Source organism: Anolis sagrei, chromosome 1 (assembly GCF_037176765.1).
Source record: "Anolis sagrei isolate rAnoSag1 chromosome 1, rAnoSag1.mat, whole genome shotgun sequence".
NCBI lineage: Eukaryota > Metazoa > Chordata > Lepidosauria > Squamata > Dactyloidae > Anolis > Anolis sagrei.
Window position 1 is genome coordinate 317,439,308 of NC_090021.1, and position 17,738 is coordinate 317,457,045.

A 17,738-nucleotide genomic window follows, 5' to 3' on the forward strand; every position below is an offset into this window, starting at 1 on the left:
GCCAATACCATCAGTTAGCAAGGTTTTAACTACCCCCCCCCCCCCCCCATTATTTGCTGCGTGGGCAATATTAGAAATTGCTCTTTTACTGTGGAATTCTAAAGTTACAAAACCATACTTAATGTATCTGCCCACTAGCAACAGATCAGATGTATGTATTAAGGTAAGTAAGATTACACATCAGAAGAATGTTAAAATGTCTGAAAGATATTTCAGAAAATATTTGAAGTATTTAAAAAATGAGCAAACTGCCGTCTCAGTCCCCAAAAGCACAATTCCAAGAAGCACAACTGATGAGATAAGCTTTTTGATGCTTCTAGCAACATGTTGCTAAATTGCAAGCAGTGTGGAAAGAGCATGGCCTCAGTAGCCTTTAAGAATGCTTGTTGGCATTAGAGATCTGGTATATACCTGATTCCTGCTGGGTATTCAAGCTTTGTTGAAAAGTAAACATGATGAGATTAAAAGGACTAATGGCCATGTTGTGTTGATGCTTTATTTTTCAGGTTGCTAAGCTTTTAAATACCGATGTGTATGTAATACATAAAGAACTGGTAGCCCTATTACAAGATGAGTCATTAGAGGTAATAACATATTTGTTGCTTACATTAATATCATTTACAATTTTCCTAAATGATACTATAAGAAGACATAATAAGAACTGCTTGATGGGATGAATCATTTCAGTTTGTTTCACTGTGTACTCATAATGGTAGGTGTTTAGTATAGATTCATCGGCAAGTGTTGACTGAAGTCTTTTACTTAAGCACAACCCCAAGACAGGCTGAAAATATGGAGCTCTGAACCATCTTGCTAAGAAAGAAAAAACATAATAGTTTTGTCCTAACCTTTCTATAAGCTAGAAATTACTTGAAAGAACAACACAGTGACAGTGAAGATTTAGATTGAATATTAAAAAACAAAACTCCAAGACTATAAATGCAGTTACTTAATGGAGCAAGTCACTTGGGATGATTATTTCGGGAATGTTTTCACCCAGATCAGAATTCATGATGAGATATTCTGCACAGCTGAATTCTGCACTGGTAATAAGGGCAAGTAAAGAGTGAGTTAAGGACATTTATTACCTGTAAGAACAGTGAAGCAAGCAGTGCCTCAGTATCAGTCAAGGACCCAGTTACTTAATGTTGACATTAGCACAATACTAACAGGAATTCATACATCTCAGCACTCGCACATAACAGCAGGTAACAGCAGGATCTTTAGCCTACTGCTTGATGGAAGTGTTCTGACTCTTGATCTACTTGACTTGCCATCAGTAATTCTATCTTTCAGGAAGGTGTAGATCAACATGCCTTCTTAGTTCTCTAGTTCTGTAATAAGTAACAGGGATCATTGAAGTTACATATTTGCCACACAAGGAGAATGTTGCAATGGATATTGGAAATCTGAGTGATCCTTCATTTCTTTAACTAGGTGTTAGATGCATTAATAGGTCACCTTCCTGAAATCCTTGAATTGTTGTCTACTGGAGGGGAAGGTGGTGGATCAGACAGTAAGGTAAGGGATTATGGTTGCAGAACCCTATTCCTACTGGTAAGCATTTTCTTAACACAATTCCCCTAGATAGCAGTGAGAATCTTCTAGTCTTCAGGAGATATGACTACTATATTAAATCTGTAACTATTTCTGGATATGAATTTTATTTATTTATTTATTTATTTACTTACTGCATTTCTATACTGTTCTCTCTCACCTCGAGGGAGACTCAGAGTGGTGTACAACATGGCAAAATTCAATGCAGCCAACATACATATAAAAGCAGCACATAGCATTAACTAAATGAAGTTGGTTGAGATTTAAGAGACTCGTGAACATGTTTGAGACATTTGTGAGCAGATAGGAAGAGTTGGGTTTTTTTAAATAATATTTTTTATTTTATCATGATTTAATACATTTGTTATACATTGTTTGTTTTACAGCAGATACATATTATTCAGTACAACCTCCCATGCTTTAACTTTTGGCATCTAGTGTTATTTTTCTGCTTATACATATTATCTATCTCTCACTGCTGTGCTCCCCTCCTCCCACTCCCAAGCCACGGCTTTTACATATCATCTGTCCAAAATTTCAATTCTTCTTGTGGAGGTAACTTTCCTTCTTTATTTTTTCATCCTTTTTCAATAAATTTTCTCCATACATCATAAAAATCACTTTGTTTCCTCTTTTAACTTTTAATATACATGTCAGCTTATCATTTATTGCCAATATCCGTACTTCCTTATACCACTCCTCTATTTGTATATTTGTTTCTCTTTTCCAGTTCCTTGCTGTAAGCAGTATTGCTATTGTTAATAAATTTATTATTGCATCTTTATTCTCTCTTTTCAATTGTTTATTATTATATAATGTTTATTATTGTTTATTATTATATATAAAGCTATACTAGAACTTCTTTCTATTTTAATGTTCTTTATATCTTCTATTTCTCTAAATACTTTCCCCCCTAAATTATTTACATATTTACATTGCCACCATGTATGTATATATGTTCCTTATTCTTGACATCCTCTGCAGCATTTTTTGAATAGTTCTTATTTATATTTGCTATTCTTACTGGTGTTAGGTACCATTTCCATATTAACTTATAATAATTTTCTTTAACCCGTTTTGATATTTTTTTTTAGATTTCTTTGAGGATAGGAAGAGTTGTTGATCTTTCCTTTACAGCTGCAGCCCACAAAAATACTTTGTGTGGCAAGATTAGTAAACTTGTCTGTGTAAATTAAAAAGACATGTACCATATTTTCTGGCATATGAGATGACTGAGCTTTCAAGATGACCTCCAATTTTTCCAGTTAAAATATAGAGTTCGGGCTATACTCGCCATATATCCCTTTTTCAACGCACACCAAATAAAAATTTAAAAGATCATCAGATTTGGTTTCAGTATGGTAATATTCCTGTTACCATACCTCCTTTTCTGCCTTTCCAATCTTGCACATGCATGCCTGCAAGATCTGAGAGACAGAGAAGAAGGTACAGTAATAAGATACAAGGGTGGGCCAGACAGGTGAAAGAGGTGTGTTTTTCTGGGCACAGCACCGGTCTAATCTCTTTTTTCCATACCTAAGGCGTCCTGGACGCCTGCAGCTTGCTCTGCCCTTCACTTACAACCTTCCCGGTGAGGCTCCCCCTCACCTCGTCATCGGGACGCAGCAAGTCACTTATTTCCACAAATCTTGGTGAGTGGATTTTCTTCTAACGTACTTGTACAGCACCGCCCTTGCTGTTTTCATACAGTCGCCACATACAGCAGGAATGTGGCCACGGCCATTTTTGAGCTCCACTCACCATATGCGACAACCACAAATTCTCCAGTCCAGCTTGGAAGTTTCAGCACCCGTCCTATAAGATGACACCCTGCGTATAAGACGACCCCCAACTTTTGAGGTTTTCCTGGGTTAAAAAAGTAGTCTTATGCACCAGAAAATACAGTATTTGCTATTTTCAACTTAATTTCTTAGGGTTCTTGATGTCATGGATGATCTTTTTTATGGAAATGATTTTGTTAATTTTCACTGCTTCTGTCTTATAATTTTTGTATTATGGTGATTGTATCTTGAGTCCTTTGTGAAGAGAAAAATGGGATATAAATAATAAAAAGTATAATATTTTACTGTATTCTCTTTTGGATATGTGTACTACCTTGTTCCATAAAAAGTCATCTAAAATACTTGTGTTATCTAATATATAATTAGTTTTTCTTTTTCTTTTTTCTTCAGTTATTAAATTTTCCAGAGTTGATTCCGGCACTAACAAGAGCGGAACAGAGAGCAGCAACCTCTTTAAAATGGAGGACCCATGAGAAGTTACTACAAAAGTATGCTTGCCTGCCTCATGTCATCTCAAGTGATCAGATTTATTATCGTTTTTTGCACAGAATGCTGACAATCATTATGACAAATGTGAGTTCATTATGACCCTTCTCTTTGTTATCTGTTTCTTTCTCAAGTATTATGAGTTGGTTTTCAATCTCTCCCTCTTTCTATATTTGATGACTGACAGACCCACTCACCACTGATATAATTCACCTATAATTGGGCTCTACTATTTTCAGCTACCAGATTTTTGTGATGGAACAATCTTCCATAGCAAGTGAAAGACAATCCCTGCACATAGGATTCTAGCTTCTACTGTTCTTCCCCCTAACTGTATTCCCTTTTCCTCCTCTTTGTTCTCCCAAAACTAGGACAAAGGGGAGCTATAAGATGTAGTTTCCTTGCTACAAGTAACATTCCTGTAGAGTAGAGGAATAATGTGTGCTTTTATCTGTGATCCAAAGTGCTACTATTCAGACAAAGGTTTTGGAACCAGTAGGCAAATGCCATTTATGTTTTATGAAAGAAGAGAAGTGTAGTAGTTCTTGGTTAGTTTAATGGTTCTCACCAAGTAATGCTGGCACGCAAGCTGAGATAGGATAGAATCTTGTAGTGGTAAATCATTTGTGCAGGCATTTGTTATACAATGGGTTTGCACTCTTTATATAAATGGTTTTCTAATCCACTCCTCACATTCTTCCTTGACTCTGAATATTTCAAGGGCGGTGCTTGAAACCAGGCATTTAAGAAATATGTGTTTTGGAGCCATCTCTTTCCCCATGGCTACTTGATGTTATTTTTAATCTTTTATTTAAGTTGTCCTGTCTTCCTCCTTTCATGCAACTATTGTGCATGTAGTAAACAGATTTGACTATAGGTTGCTTTGTCAGGGTGTCCGTTTTATTTAGCCCTAAAGGGTAGAAAAGTGCACGTTAAGAGATTTTTAACAAAAGAGATTGGACAAATTTATGGAGAATAGCTCAGGATGTTGTCCAAACTAAATTACTGTAATACAGATGTGGGCTTATGTATAAAAACAGCTTAGAACCTTCCACGAGTGCAAAAGGCAACAACTAGTAGTGTGAACATACTATACCAATTTCATGTGAATTTCACTAGTTGACTATATATTTTGGAACTCAGAATAAAAGTTTAGAAGACATTCAGTTCCTTCATGGAATGTGAAAAGTACTCTCTAATTTCTAATAATGACCTTGAAACAAAAAACAAAAACAAAAAAAAAACCACACAGAGGGGAGCTCTGTTTAAAGATTCACAAATGTGTACATCTTTATTCTCAATTCATTTAGAACTATGTCACATATGAGTTTAGGATCCATGATGAGTAGATTTAGAATTATGGTGTCAAAGGTACATCTCCCATTGTGTTGGTTGCTACAGAGATATAAGTTGAAAAATCCAGAGTTTACCTGACTCCATAGTTTGTTGCTTTCATTTCAGTGATTGGGAAAGATCAACTTTTGCTCATAAGTAACACTGCTTTTATTTCCCCTCTTCCTGACTCATTCATTAATTAGCAAAATTAAGACTCACACCAACATAACAAAACCCCCACTGGGATTGTCTTTGCATAGGAAAATGTCACATTTTGAGAATTTAGGCATGTGTCCTATGCGTAAAATATAATAAATAAAGCAAGTTGTAGAAACAAAATGATAATAAGTGAGTATCTTTCAGAATTTATTATCTGATGCCATATACTTGTACTTCATATTTTAAGGGTTACTTTTCTGATTTACTTGTGGAATGTTGAGTATTTTGGACAGATGCCATACAAAGCCCCCCCCCCCCCTTTTCTGGAAGCTAAGGTATTAATACACTGCTCTTTTCTTCATCCAGGATTTGCTTTTCTTAACAATATGTGGCACTCAGTAGCTATAGAGAATATAGTAAATTTAAATTCATTTTTCTCCTTCCATAAAGAATGTCTTACCAGTCCAAAAAGCCGCTGCTCGAACGCTGTGTGTCTACTTACGTTATAATCGCAAGCAAGAACAGAGACATGAAGTAATCCAGAAACTGATTGAGCGTGAGTCCTGAATTCCTCTCTGTTCTAATGTTAAGGTATTTTAGTGAAAGAAAAAGCAATTGCGGGTTGATGTGCTCATCATGCCAACAGGGGCACTGTACAGCTATACTATCTTTCTCTGTAATGGGTTTTCTTCAGCAGGGCAAAAGATGGATGAAACAGTGGAAAAGCAAGGAGGTTCAAATGGAGAAGGCCACTGTGTAACACCCAGTAAAAATGAGCAAATGATATATGATGGCCTCATACAAAACTGCTCTTAATGTAGAACGGTGTAAATTGTCAAATTCCCTATTTTTCTGACAGAGCAAACACTTCATATTCATAAGGTTCTTCGTTTGTTTTCTGCATCATCATCAGTTTATTTGTATACCATTTCTGTCATGGTAAAACTATATCTAAGCAGCATTATAGCTTCAGAAGAATTTACATAAAATAGCAACATTTCAAAATAAGTGAGCCATGAATGGCAAGACATGAAAGAATATAAATAGCCATATAAATATTCATAGGTTATGTGAAACATTCCATATTAATAAATATATAGTTGAACAGAGTTCTTGGGCTTCTTAGATACTCAACATTTCATTATTGCATTAGTTTTCATACCAAGGCTTAAGCCTGTTAATTCTTAGTAAAAATAATCCAGGGCATACTAATTGTTCTGCCCTCTAATAGTCAAACCACCAGTACTCTGTTATGGTTTATTTCATCTGACAGTCAATCTTGCAAAATATGAAGTCACCATAGCTTATTTTTCCTTTGAAAATCAACTGTCATCTCAGTTATGACTACTATTTGATCTTCCTTCTTAAGCTTGTATTGTTCTCTATCTTAGTTTAACCATTGCTGTTGTGTTTCTGTGAGTTTTCTCGGCAGTATGGCCATGTTCCATAAGCATTCTCTCCTAACGTTTCTCCCACATCTATGGGAGGCATGCCCAGAGGCATGCCGTACAGCCTGGAAAAGTCACAGCAACCCAGGGATTCCAGCCATGAAAGCCTTAGACAACACATTGCTGCTGTGTTTAATTACTGACTTTGTGTTGTAACCTTCATTGTGCACAGTTTATTGATTCCACTTTTTTCCTGTACTTAGGGGAAATAGTTTGATTTGTCCTGGTTCTTTTTCAGTGTTTATTGCAATACACGGTACAATCTGTATTGTTGCAAACGGTACATTTCTTCAATATAACACTACTATAAGACGAGACAAAGCTGAATGAAGGGGGTGGTAATAACAACAACAACAACAACAACAACAACAACTTTAATTATATCCCACCACCGTCCCCGGTGGCGCAGTGGGTTAAACCCCTGTGCCAGCAGGACTGAAGACCGACAGGTCATAGGTTCGAACCCGGGGAGAGGCGGATGAGCTCCCTTTATCAGCTCCAGCTCCTCATACGGGGACATGAGAGAAGCCTCCCACAAGGATGATAAAAACATCAAATCATCCTGGCATCCCCTGGGTAACATCCTTGCAGACGGCCAATTCTCTCATACCAGGAGCGACTTGCAGTTTCTCAAGTCACTCCTGACACGACAAAAAAAAAAAAATCTTCCTAAAGGGATTTGGGATGGCTTACAAGACAACAACAGTGTGACACAGAACATATAAAATACAACAAGAATTTTCCTAAAACAATGAGCAGCACCAAGTAAAATAAAATAACAACTTACAAAAATTAACAGAAAACATCTCAATTAAAATGAAAATAACCAATGAAACACAACAATAAGTTGTAGTTAAAAGCGAACTACACAAACCAAGTTTAGCATCCCAGCTGCAAACAGGTTAAAATATCAGCATTAAAATGACAGTGATGAGTTTTATAGCATTGGCTGCATCATTCAAGCATCCACTCTGGAATTCTTGAAGTATAAATCCTCTTTGCATGTTGTGCCCCAATCAGGGTGGAAGAATGCTAAACCTGAACATCATTCTTGTCCCATAAAAGGGCATATTTCTGAACAGAGTAATGGTGATGTATCCTCTACCCTTGAATGCTTTCTTTCCTTTAAAAAGAAATGAGTCATGCTTTGTTATATTGGTAAAATAATCTATTTTTTCATTGAAAGTACACAAAACAACACCATAGGTTATTTTTTCTGTGGGTTCAAGCTGAGACATCATTTAATTAAAAACAAAAAACAAAACAAAAACCATGAAGGCTGTGTTCATCTTAGTGAGTCTACTATACATGGTTCTCTAACATTCAAAAGGACTACATTCCTCTCTCTGCATCTCTCTCTCTCTCTGTCAACAAAGAAATTAATGTCTCATTGTGTAGCTCCTGACTAAAGCAGCCAGGCTTCCACACTTCATTCCATTAGGGCAGTTTAAATATAGGAAAACTTACACAGGAAAACAAGAGTGGACCAAGGTCTAAAACTGAGGGTGGTGATATTATTCCCAGTGTCAGGTTTATATACCACTTATTTGGACTCTGGGTTACCAATGAATTAAAATCTGTTCCCTTGACAAGGCTCCAGGCAAAGTCATTTAAATTTTATAATTTGTCACCGTCACATGGCTGCCTGTGGACTGAAGTATACTTGAATACTCATCCATTAAATTTAGGGGTCAGGTTTGTCAACTTAAGCCAGCTGCTCATTTCTGCAGCAGGGATTTTTTTTAAGAGAAGGAAAAATGGCTTGTCCTTTCATGTCCACCCTCATTTGATCTTTATTTATTTGTTTATTTGTTTAGAGTATTTATACCCTGCTCTTCAACCATACATCATTTCATTGTATGTTCTTGTCACAAGTACGGTCTGATGTATTAAGTTTCCCTGCATCCCAGTTTCCTTGTTTTATTTCTTCAACAAATAACACAGAACTTAAGTAAAACTAATATTAAACCTTGGCTTAATTTCACACTTTATCAACTGCTTACGGAAATTTGCACTGCAGGCTTCTGTTGCCACTGTTGCAACAGTGTTGGATATTTTGGTTATGACTATGGCTACCAAATAGTATGCTGATGTCTGATTGGTAGCACCATCTTGTTGCAACAGATAAAAATAAGATGTCCCTTTCCAATTTCCCCATTGGTTTGTGCTCACAACTGCACGACACAGCTGTTTCAAGAATTGATACTGTCTAGTATACTGGGTCATGTATTCTGTCTTTTTCTCTGATATTCCTTCAACCCCTAGAACCTAGTAATGGAACTTATATTGTCCTCTCTTACAAAAGTAGTCAGTTAGATGAAGATCCAACCAAAGATTATCAGAACCACCTCTCACTCCCAAAGGATATAACAACAGGTTGTTGGAACTCAACCACATCCTGCATAGGGTTGTTGTTGTTATCAAGGACTTAGATAGGCAGATGGGTTAGTTGGCAGAGAAAAGCCATGCCCCATTGGCCTCTTTGTCTGCCTTTGTCTATTCTCTCCTAACACCTTTCATGCTAGGCTGATAGATATCATGGACATGCCTCTTTTTCTGAGCCCATGGCAAGCCCCTAAGGGATCTTATTCCATTTGCTTCTGCAATAACCACAGATCATGGTGAAGTCAGCAGTACTTAGTGGGGGGTGATGGAACCTGTCACCCCACGCCCCACATTGCCCGACTTCCCCCTTATTGCATTCCAGAGGAGGAAGCGTACTGCCTGGCTTCCTCCTGTTGATCCTAATGCAACACTAGAAGCCTCCCGTGTTGGTGCCGCAGCGCCGTACGCCTCTCCAGTTCTGCCACAGAGCCCCACTGGAAGTAGATGTACGTTGTGGGATGGGAACCAACAAGCATTGTGGCAAAACTGGAGAACAACTGGTGTATCCTGCTGATTTTGGACTGTCTGATGGGGTCATAAATCTTCTATTTTGTCTTTCTTTTGTTCTTCTCCTATGAACATGGAGTTCACAGGAGAAGAGTTAGCTAGATAGATAGCTAGTGAGTTAGCTAGATAGATAGCTAGATCCTGTTTACTTCCCTATCTGGTTATGTAGTGGTTTTTTTGTAATAGAATCTTTTTTAACTTTTAAGCTTGATTCTGCTCCTGTATTGCTGAAGTTCAATCACTCCATTGCTGACACTAGAAGCTTCCGATCTGCTGCTACTGCTGTTATTGCTGCTTTATCATTTTTAATTCCCTCTCCTTTTTGAACCCCTCCCCCCTCCCACAACAAGGGTTCTGTACACCTATTTCATTAGACTGAGGAAATGAGGGTTCTTGCTGCTTGTCAGCTAATTTGGATTCTGTCTGAGACTCCTTCGTTACTTTGTTTTCACATCTCACAATCCTGCTAGAAGTGCCAGAATTCTCATCCTTTATCTTATTTACATTATTGTAGGCATTTTATAAAATTCCAAAGTAATGTTAATTTGCATAAAGTGCCATTAGGTTCTCAAACACACATTTTAATACATGTTATATTCTGTTTTTGACTGTATGTCAGGTTAGAACTATACTCCATAGGTTTATTCCCAGGCCAAAAAATTGGCAACCGAATACACATGGCCTGTTACAAGAGAATATTTGAAATAAAGAAACTAAATAATTAAAACCTTAACAAACTCTCTTTTCTATATTCTTTTTCTGTTTGCTCCTAAAAAAAGAAGTACTTCATGAAACACGTGTTCTTAGATAAACTATCAATTGAAATTAGATGTACTGATTTCTTTAAAAGAAGCAACCATACCTGCATATTTCCTTTATTCCTACCAAGAAATAGCTACAGTGGACTCTTGGTATCCACAGGGGTTTGATTGCACGAACTCCATGGATACCAAAATCAAGTCCTGTTATGTATACGGTATTCTTTATTTGGGGATTTTTTTGGCAGGTGGGGGGATATTTACAAGCTATGGATAGTTGAATCCATTGATACAGAAGGCCTGTTGTATTATAGTTTCATTTAAAAAGAAACAAGATAGCACCTACTGGTCTGAAATCTGGTTGGTTTTTTAAAGTCCTCTGTATGGTCTAGTACAGTATCCCGCAAATTCATCTAATTCTAGCAAAGATCGTGAAAGTTAGGTTTGGTTTTTTTGTCTTCAAATATACTCAATTGAGGGGAAGTACATTTGAGTTTGATTTGTGTTCAAGACCTCTATCATACAGATCTCCAAATTGTGTAAGCCAAACCAAACCCTTTTCAGGAGCATTTGAATGGCATAAAAACTGAAGGTTGTAACCAGTTATTTGGTGCTATGCTTCCCTGCCCCCCAAAACAAAAAACAAAAACAAAAACATGAAGAAATATGAGGGTTAGAAGCTTGGAAACCTTATTAAGGAATAATTTGATGAGTGCATACCAGGCAAGGGCAAACTTCAGCTCCCAGAAATCCCAGCCAGTTTACCAGCTATTAGTTTTGTGGGAGTTGGAATCCAAAAATACCTGATACAGATGTAATCTTAAAACCTATTTAGAAGGGAAAGGAATAAGCTCATAAAAATAGGAAGGGTAAAGGAGGCCCTGATCCTTCCTGAATCCCTTCATTTTGTTCAGGATAGTAAGAGTATATTTTGATGGGAATTGTGACTGTCATATTTATAACATTGCTAAAGAGATAAAACACTTTCTGGAAACAATCTGACTGTATGAAATCACCCCTTTAGGTTATCATTAAGATGATTAGCTAAGTATGTGGTGGTTAAGCTTTCATTTCTGTACATTTCTGCCAACGAACAAACAAAAATCTGCAGATGGTGATTTAGTGTTTCTTTTAAACACGTTTTTTTTTCCAGAATTGGGCCAAGGAAAAAGCTACTGGAACAGATTGCGTTTTTTAGATACCTGCGAAATCATCATAGAACTCTTTTCCAAATCATTTTTCTGTGAATACTTCTTCCTCCCGGTGCTTGAGCTTACACATGATCCAGTAGCAAATGTGAGGTAATATAAAAAAGTTGTACAAAAAGATTTAAGTGGCTTGCTCAAGTTATCTTGTGTAATGCAGGTTGTTTGGGAAACATTGTGTATGTTTTTAAAATGTCTAAAATAGAAGCATTTCTTATTTATTAACATGCTATACCCTATATGCATATGCACATACAACATGACTCCTATGGAAAATCATGGATAATATTGAATGAATGACTTTTGAAGAAAACATACCCACGGAATGCCTAAGGAGGACATATTTTGTTAAGTTCAGATAAATGATACTGCCACAACTGATCTCACATATAAGGAGGTCTTATAATACACACCCCTACATGACTACATGACGGTGTGGTGAATGAATTAGAACCAGACATCTTGAGGAATAAGGTTGAGGGGGCCTTAAGAAGCATTGCTAACAACAAGGCAGCAGGAGACGACGGGATCCCAGCTGAACTGTTTAAAATCTTAAGAGATGATGCTGTCAAGGTGATGCATGCCATATGCCAGCAAATATGGAAAACACAAGAATGGCCATCAGACTGGAAAAATCAACTTATATCCCCATACCAAAAAAGGGAAATGCGAAAGACTGCTCCAACTTCCGTACAGTGGCCCTTATTTCTCATGCCAGTAAGGTAATGCTCAAGATCCTGCAAGGAAGCAATACATGGAGCGAGAGTTGCCAGATGTTCAAGCTGGGTTTAGAAAAGGCAGAGGAACAAGAGATCAGATTGCCAATATCCGCTGGATAATGGAGAAAGGCAGGGAGTTTCAGAAAAACATCTATTTCTGCTTCATTGACTATTCTAAAGCCTTTGACTGTGTGGATCATAATAAATTGTGGCAAGTTCTTAGTGGGATGGGCATACCAAGCCACCTTGTCTCTCTCCTGAGGAATCTGTACAAGGACCAAGTAGCAACAGTAAGAACTGACCACGGAACAACAGACTGGTTCAAGATTGGGAAAGGCGTACGGCAAGGCTGCATACTCTCACCCAACCTTTTTAACTTGTATGCAGAACACATCATGCGATGTGCGGGGCTGGATGAATGCAAAGCTGGGGTGAAAATTGCTGGAAGAAACATTAACAACCTCAGATATGCAGATGACACCACTCTGGTGGCCGAAAGCGAGGAGGAGCTGAGGAGCCTTCTAATCAAGGTGAAAGAAGAAAGCTGGGTTGCAGCTAACCATCAAAAAAACCAAGATTATGGCAACAAGAATGACAGCTGGAAAATAGAGGGAGAAAACGTGGAGGCCGTGACAGACTTTGTATTTCTAGGTGCAAGGATTACTGCAGATGCAGACTGTGGCCAGGATATCAGAAGACGCTTACTTCTTGAGAGGAGAGAAATGTCCAATCTCGATAAAATAGTAAAGAGTAGAGACATCACACTGGCAACAAAGATCCGCATAGTCAAAGCCATGGTATTCCCTGTAGTAACCTACGGATGTGAGAGCTGGACCTTAGGGAAGGCTGAGCGAAGGAAGATAGATGCTTTTGAACTGCAGTGTTGGAGGAAAGTTCTGAGAGTGCCTTGGACTGCGAGAAGATCCAACCAGTCCATCCTCCAGGAAATAAAGCCCGACTGCTCATTGGAGGGAAGGATACTAGAGACAAAGTTGAAGTACTTTGGCCACATCATGAGGAGACAGCAAAGCTTAGATAAGACAATTATGCTGGGGAAAGTGAAAGATAAAAGGAAGAGAGGTCGACCAAGGGCAAGATGGATGCATGGCATCCTTGAAGTGACTGGACTGACCTTGAAGGAGCTGGGGGTGATGACGGCCGACAGGGAGCTCTGGCGTGGGCTGGTCCATGAGGTCACGAAGAGTCGGAGACGCCTGAACGAATGAACAAACATGAGTACATACGTGGGGATATGTATGTTTTTATATGATCCCAAAGCTCAGTCATTGCCACATGCTACCACAGCTATGCAGTTGTTAATATGAACAATATGCAGTTGTTAATATGAACAGTTGTTAATATTCTTTGAGCGGTTCCAAGTTGATATCTCTTAGTGTAATCCATTCATTGTAGGAACAGGTTGATTCTTTAAGAAGATTCCTGATTTTTTTCCCCAGTAGAAGAGAATACAGGATATGAGGAACCTTTGGCCCAGTCAACAGAACTCTTGTGCTCTTAATTCATATTTTAGCCAGCACTGTCTAGATTTTTCTGATGCATTAAGTCTGTCATGTTGGAGAGCAAGTGGGGTTTGGTGTATAGAAATAACTTGATCCTCAGAGAAGCTGGCTGTTCTGAATACAGCCATTTTGATATCAGCTGGTAATGTTTTTGTTATTTAAGTAAGGCTACTGTTGACTTCAAAACAGATAAGTATTTAATAACATAAGAAATAAAACACAGTTGGCATAATGCCTGTAGATGTAAGCAAAATTAAGAGATCTGAAAAATATTTCCTTGTAATAAATTGAAATCTGTTTTCTATGTACTCTTCCAAATAATACAAAAAGAAAACAGGAACAAAGGACTTCTTGTAATTAAAAGGCCATCTGTAAAAATAATGTCACAAAAAGCAAGGATGTGAGTGTGGCAATTCATTAAATTCCTAATGTGTGTGCAGCAGAATTTATCATGTTGTTCAAGATGTCCACAAATTCACATCCGGAGAATACCTTATTTAGTTGTGGTTAGTTTGAAGAGCTGAGAGCGTTATCCACAACATAGACAAATGTCCCTACACCTCAAATATGCAGAAAAGTACTGCATCACCTTTTCTATTTTAGCAAACATTCAACTTTTTATTGGCAGTTTATCTGTTTCTTTATCACGTTGCAGTGTACATAAAATGGTCATTAAACAGCAGGCCAGAAGAAATTAGTTTATATTCAGTGGCAGAATGCTATCGCTCTCCAGTAGCTTATAGCATTTATTGCTAAGCATTTCTTTATTGTACAATATCTGTCATACTGTAGGGAAATACAAAAATGGCATCACCTTAGGGGTCTTTTGAGTTCAATTCATTTGGAGGGTGTCTGCTTTCCTGGGTAAAGCGTTTATCCACCATTTACTATGTAAACAGATGAACATGAAACATGATGACATGACTATATTTGAATAAATGTTGAAAATAAGTTCCAGCACATCTTTTGGAGCAAAAATCAATATAAGACCCTGCTTCATCTTTAGGGAAACAGGGTAATTGTATAAATGTAAATGTGATAAATGTGGATTGTCTTGAAAATTGTTAATAATGTTTTATAGATGTTTTGATTACTTTTGTGTAATCATAAGCATGCATACATAAAAGGAATGCTGATAAAGCTTTGACTTTCTAAATTGGTTTTCAGTTATTTTATTTTTATTATTTTCATATAAATCTTATTTTCCCCACTTAGAATGAAGCTTTGCTATTTGTTGCCCAAAGTAAAGTCTACCCTCAAGGTTCCTACAAATAAACATTTAAGGCAGCAGCTGGAGATGTCTGTGAGAAAGCTGCTGTGTGAAGAGAAAGACAAAGATGTACTGAGCATCGTTAAGAAAGTATGTAAAGGTTTTTAAAAATGTTATCACGTAGCCATTATTTTCTCATTTCATTAATATGAATGACAATGTGAGTTATAGGTTTCCTGAATCCTGTCCTTAATCTTTGGGGAAATTAATATGTGGATTTATTTGCATTTATGGTAAAGTATTGTGGATAGAATGAACTTGAACTAGAACTTAATTTTGTTTGAGCTCTTAAAATTTGAGAAGGAAAAATAAGCACACGCAGCTCAACCATATACATATTTATTTACTTATAAGCAAATTCTGCTGTGTTCGGTGGGATATAATTCCAAGAAAGTGAACAGAGGATTATATTAATTTATTATTTTATTTAATTTATACCTTGCCTTTCCCCAATGGGCCGACTGAGCTTGCCATACAAGGGAGTTCCACAGCCTGGTACAAAAGTCTAAGAAGGATTTCTCTTGGACCTCTCCCAACATGCCTGTGATGATGATGGGACCAAAGTTGAGTAGACTTGTCTTTCAGATAGTCTGGAGCTATGGTCTATGAGTCATGATGATGACAGAGAAGCTCATTTCAAGACACATTTAAATTTGAAAAACAAACTGGAAATAGAGGTCATGCTTTGATCCTGGTTTGTTTGTTGCTGTGTGGCTTCAAGTCATTTCCAATTTATGGACACCCCAAAGTAAACCTATCCTAAGGTTTTCTTGACAAGATTTGTTCAGAGGTGGCTTGCCTTTACCTTATTCTGTGGTAAAAGAATTTGACTTGCCTAAAGTGTATTTCTATAGCCAAACCAATTCAAACCCTGGTCTCCTGGTGTCCTAGTTCAATCTAGCTTAGCTAGAATTTCTTTAAAAAAAACCAAAACAAAACACTGTTGTCCAAATTTAGATACAACTTTTTTTTAAAAAAAAGTGGAAGCAAATGCCTCTCCTCACTGTAGCGAAGGTGTTGGGGATTGCAAAAGCCAATAACCAATATGACTTATTCTGTTAGTGCAGGGATTCTCAAACTTTTTCATCCGTGGAGCCCTTTTTGAAGCAAAATTTTATTGTGAAGCCCAAATAAATGTTTATATTATATTATATTGTGTAAATATAACAGACATTGATCCGATCAGTAGCAGATGGATGGAAAGTTTTGTGTGAACTAATTCACACAGTACAAAAAAGAAAGGAAGGAAAGAATGAATAATTTTAACCAATATAAATTTAACAGTATTTCATTGGAAGACCCCTGGGGCGATCTAGTCTAACCCCCTTCTGTCATGCCGGAAAAGCACAATCAAAGCACCCCCAACAGATGGTCATCCAGCCTTTGTAATAATAATAATAATAATAATAATAATAATAATAATAGCAGAAACCCCAGAGGCCATCCAGTCCTACTCCATTCTGCATGCAGGAGAAACACAATCAAAGCACCCCCTGAGCAACAGGAGGGAAATAGGGTTTTGGAAGCAAGCAAAGCAAGGGGGTAAGGATCTGGGTGGCATGGAGGGCAAGGAAAAAAGGCTTTGGGGAGCAAGGGAAGAAGGCTTTTGGTATCAAAGGGGCCAAGGGAAAAAGGCTTTTAGTGTTAAGGGAGGGGGAGGAGCAGGAAAGAGGGAAAACTTGGAGGGAGATGAGGAAAGAGGAGGAGGGACACCAAAGTGGGGAAAATAATAAAGCGAGAAGGAAAGAAGGCAGTGCTAGGCCAAGACAGCTTCAGGAGGACAAATCTTTATGCAAAGGCAGGCAGGGATGGGGCATGGCGTATGCTCACAGTGATCAGGCTGGACTTGAGCCAGGGGAGAAGGAGGGGGTAAGAGGGGAGGAGGCAAGCTCAGAGCCTCTACGTTTCCTTCGCAGAGCCCTAGGGGCTCCGTGGAGCACAGGTTGAGAACTGCTGCATTAGTGGAAAACCATTTAATGCTAATTTTCTGCTATTGTATCTTAAGACAGGAAGGGAAATTAATTTTTAGATCTTGTTTTGTTTGGAGAAAATCTATAGTTTTGCTTAGTACCAGACTGACTGATTAAGATTATGAAATTTATTATTTATTTATTCATTTATTTATTTATTTATTTAGAACTTTTATAACCCGGTCTTCTCAACCTCCGAAGAGGAACTCAGGCCGGCTAACAACAGAAAATCCATACACAAATAAACTAATAACACAATAATATTATAAGACATTAAAATACAAACCAAATAAATACATAAAGCCAAATAAATACATAAAGCGTTGAAGTTGGATCCAACTCAATCCAAGCAGCGCAAAAGGGTTGTGTTGTGGAATAGTACATTTGTTTTAGATTGCAAAAATATGTAAAAGTTCATTTCTGAGATACTCACAAAAATACTTTGTCATATTCCTAATTCTTGTGTGTTGAAGCCAATCTGAAATGCTACTCTAAAGTCCTATACTACATTGCGTTTTCTCATCATATGCATTGGCTCTTAATATCTGTTGAAGTCTAAATAGTCTTGAAGTCTGTCAAATGAAAGACCGCTTCATTATTCTTCGGCCATTCATTAA

The 17,738-nt window shown here is 37.5% G+C and overlaps 1 protein-coding gene across 2 annotated transcripts in view; it reads left to right on the forward strand.

Annotated features, from left to right (window-relative positions):
• The window catches only part of PPP4R4 (protein phosphatase 4 regulatory subunit 4), a 96,780-nt gene that overhangs the window by 63,710 nt on the left and 15,332 nt on the right, over window positions 1-17,738 (forward strand). For both annotated transcript variants that reach the window (XM_060756238.2, XM_060756247.2), the window contains exons 12-17: window positions 507-584; window positions 1,438-1,521; window positions 3,750-3,932; window positions 5,790-5,895; window positions 11,591-11,738; window positions 15,097-15,241. In XM_060756238.2, the coding sequence (XP_060612221.2) occupies window positions 507-584; window positions 1,438-1,521; window positions 3,750-3,932; window positions 5,790-5,895; window positions 11,591-11,738; window positions 15,097-15,241 (744 nt within the window). The remainder of the gene's footprint in view (window positions 1-506; window positions 585-1,437; window positions 1,522-3,749; window positions 3,933-5,789; window positions 5,896-11,590; window positions 11,739-15,096; window positions 15,242-17,738) is intronic.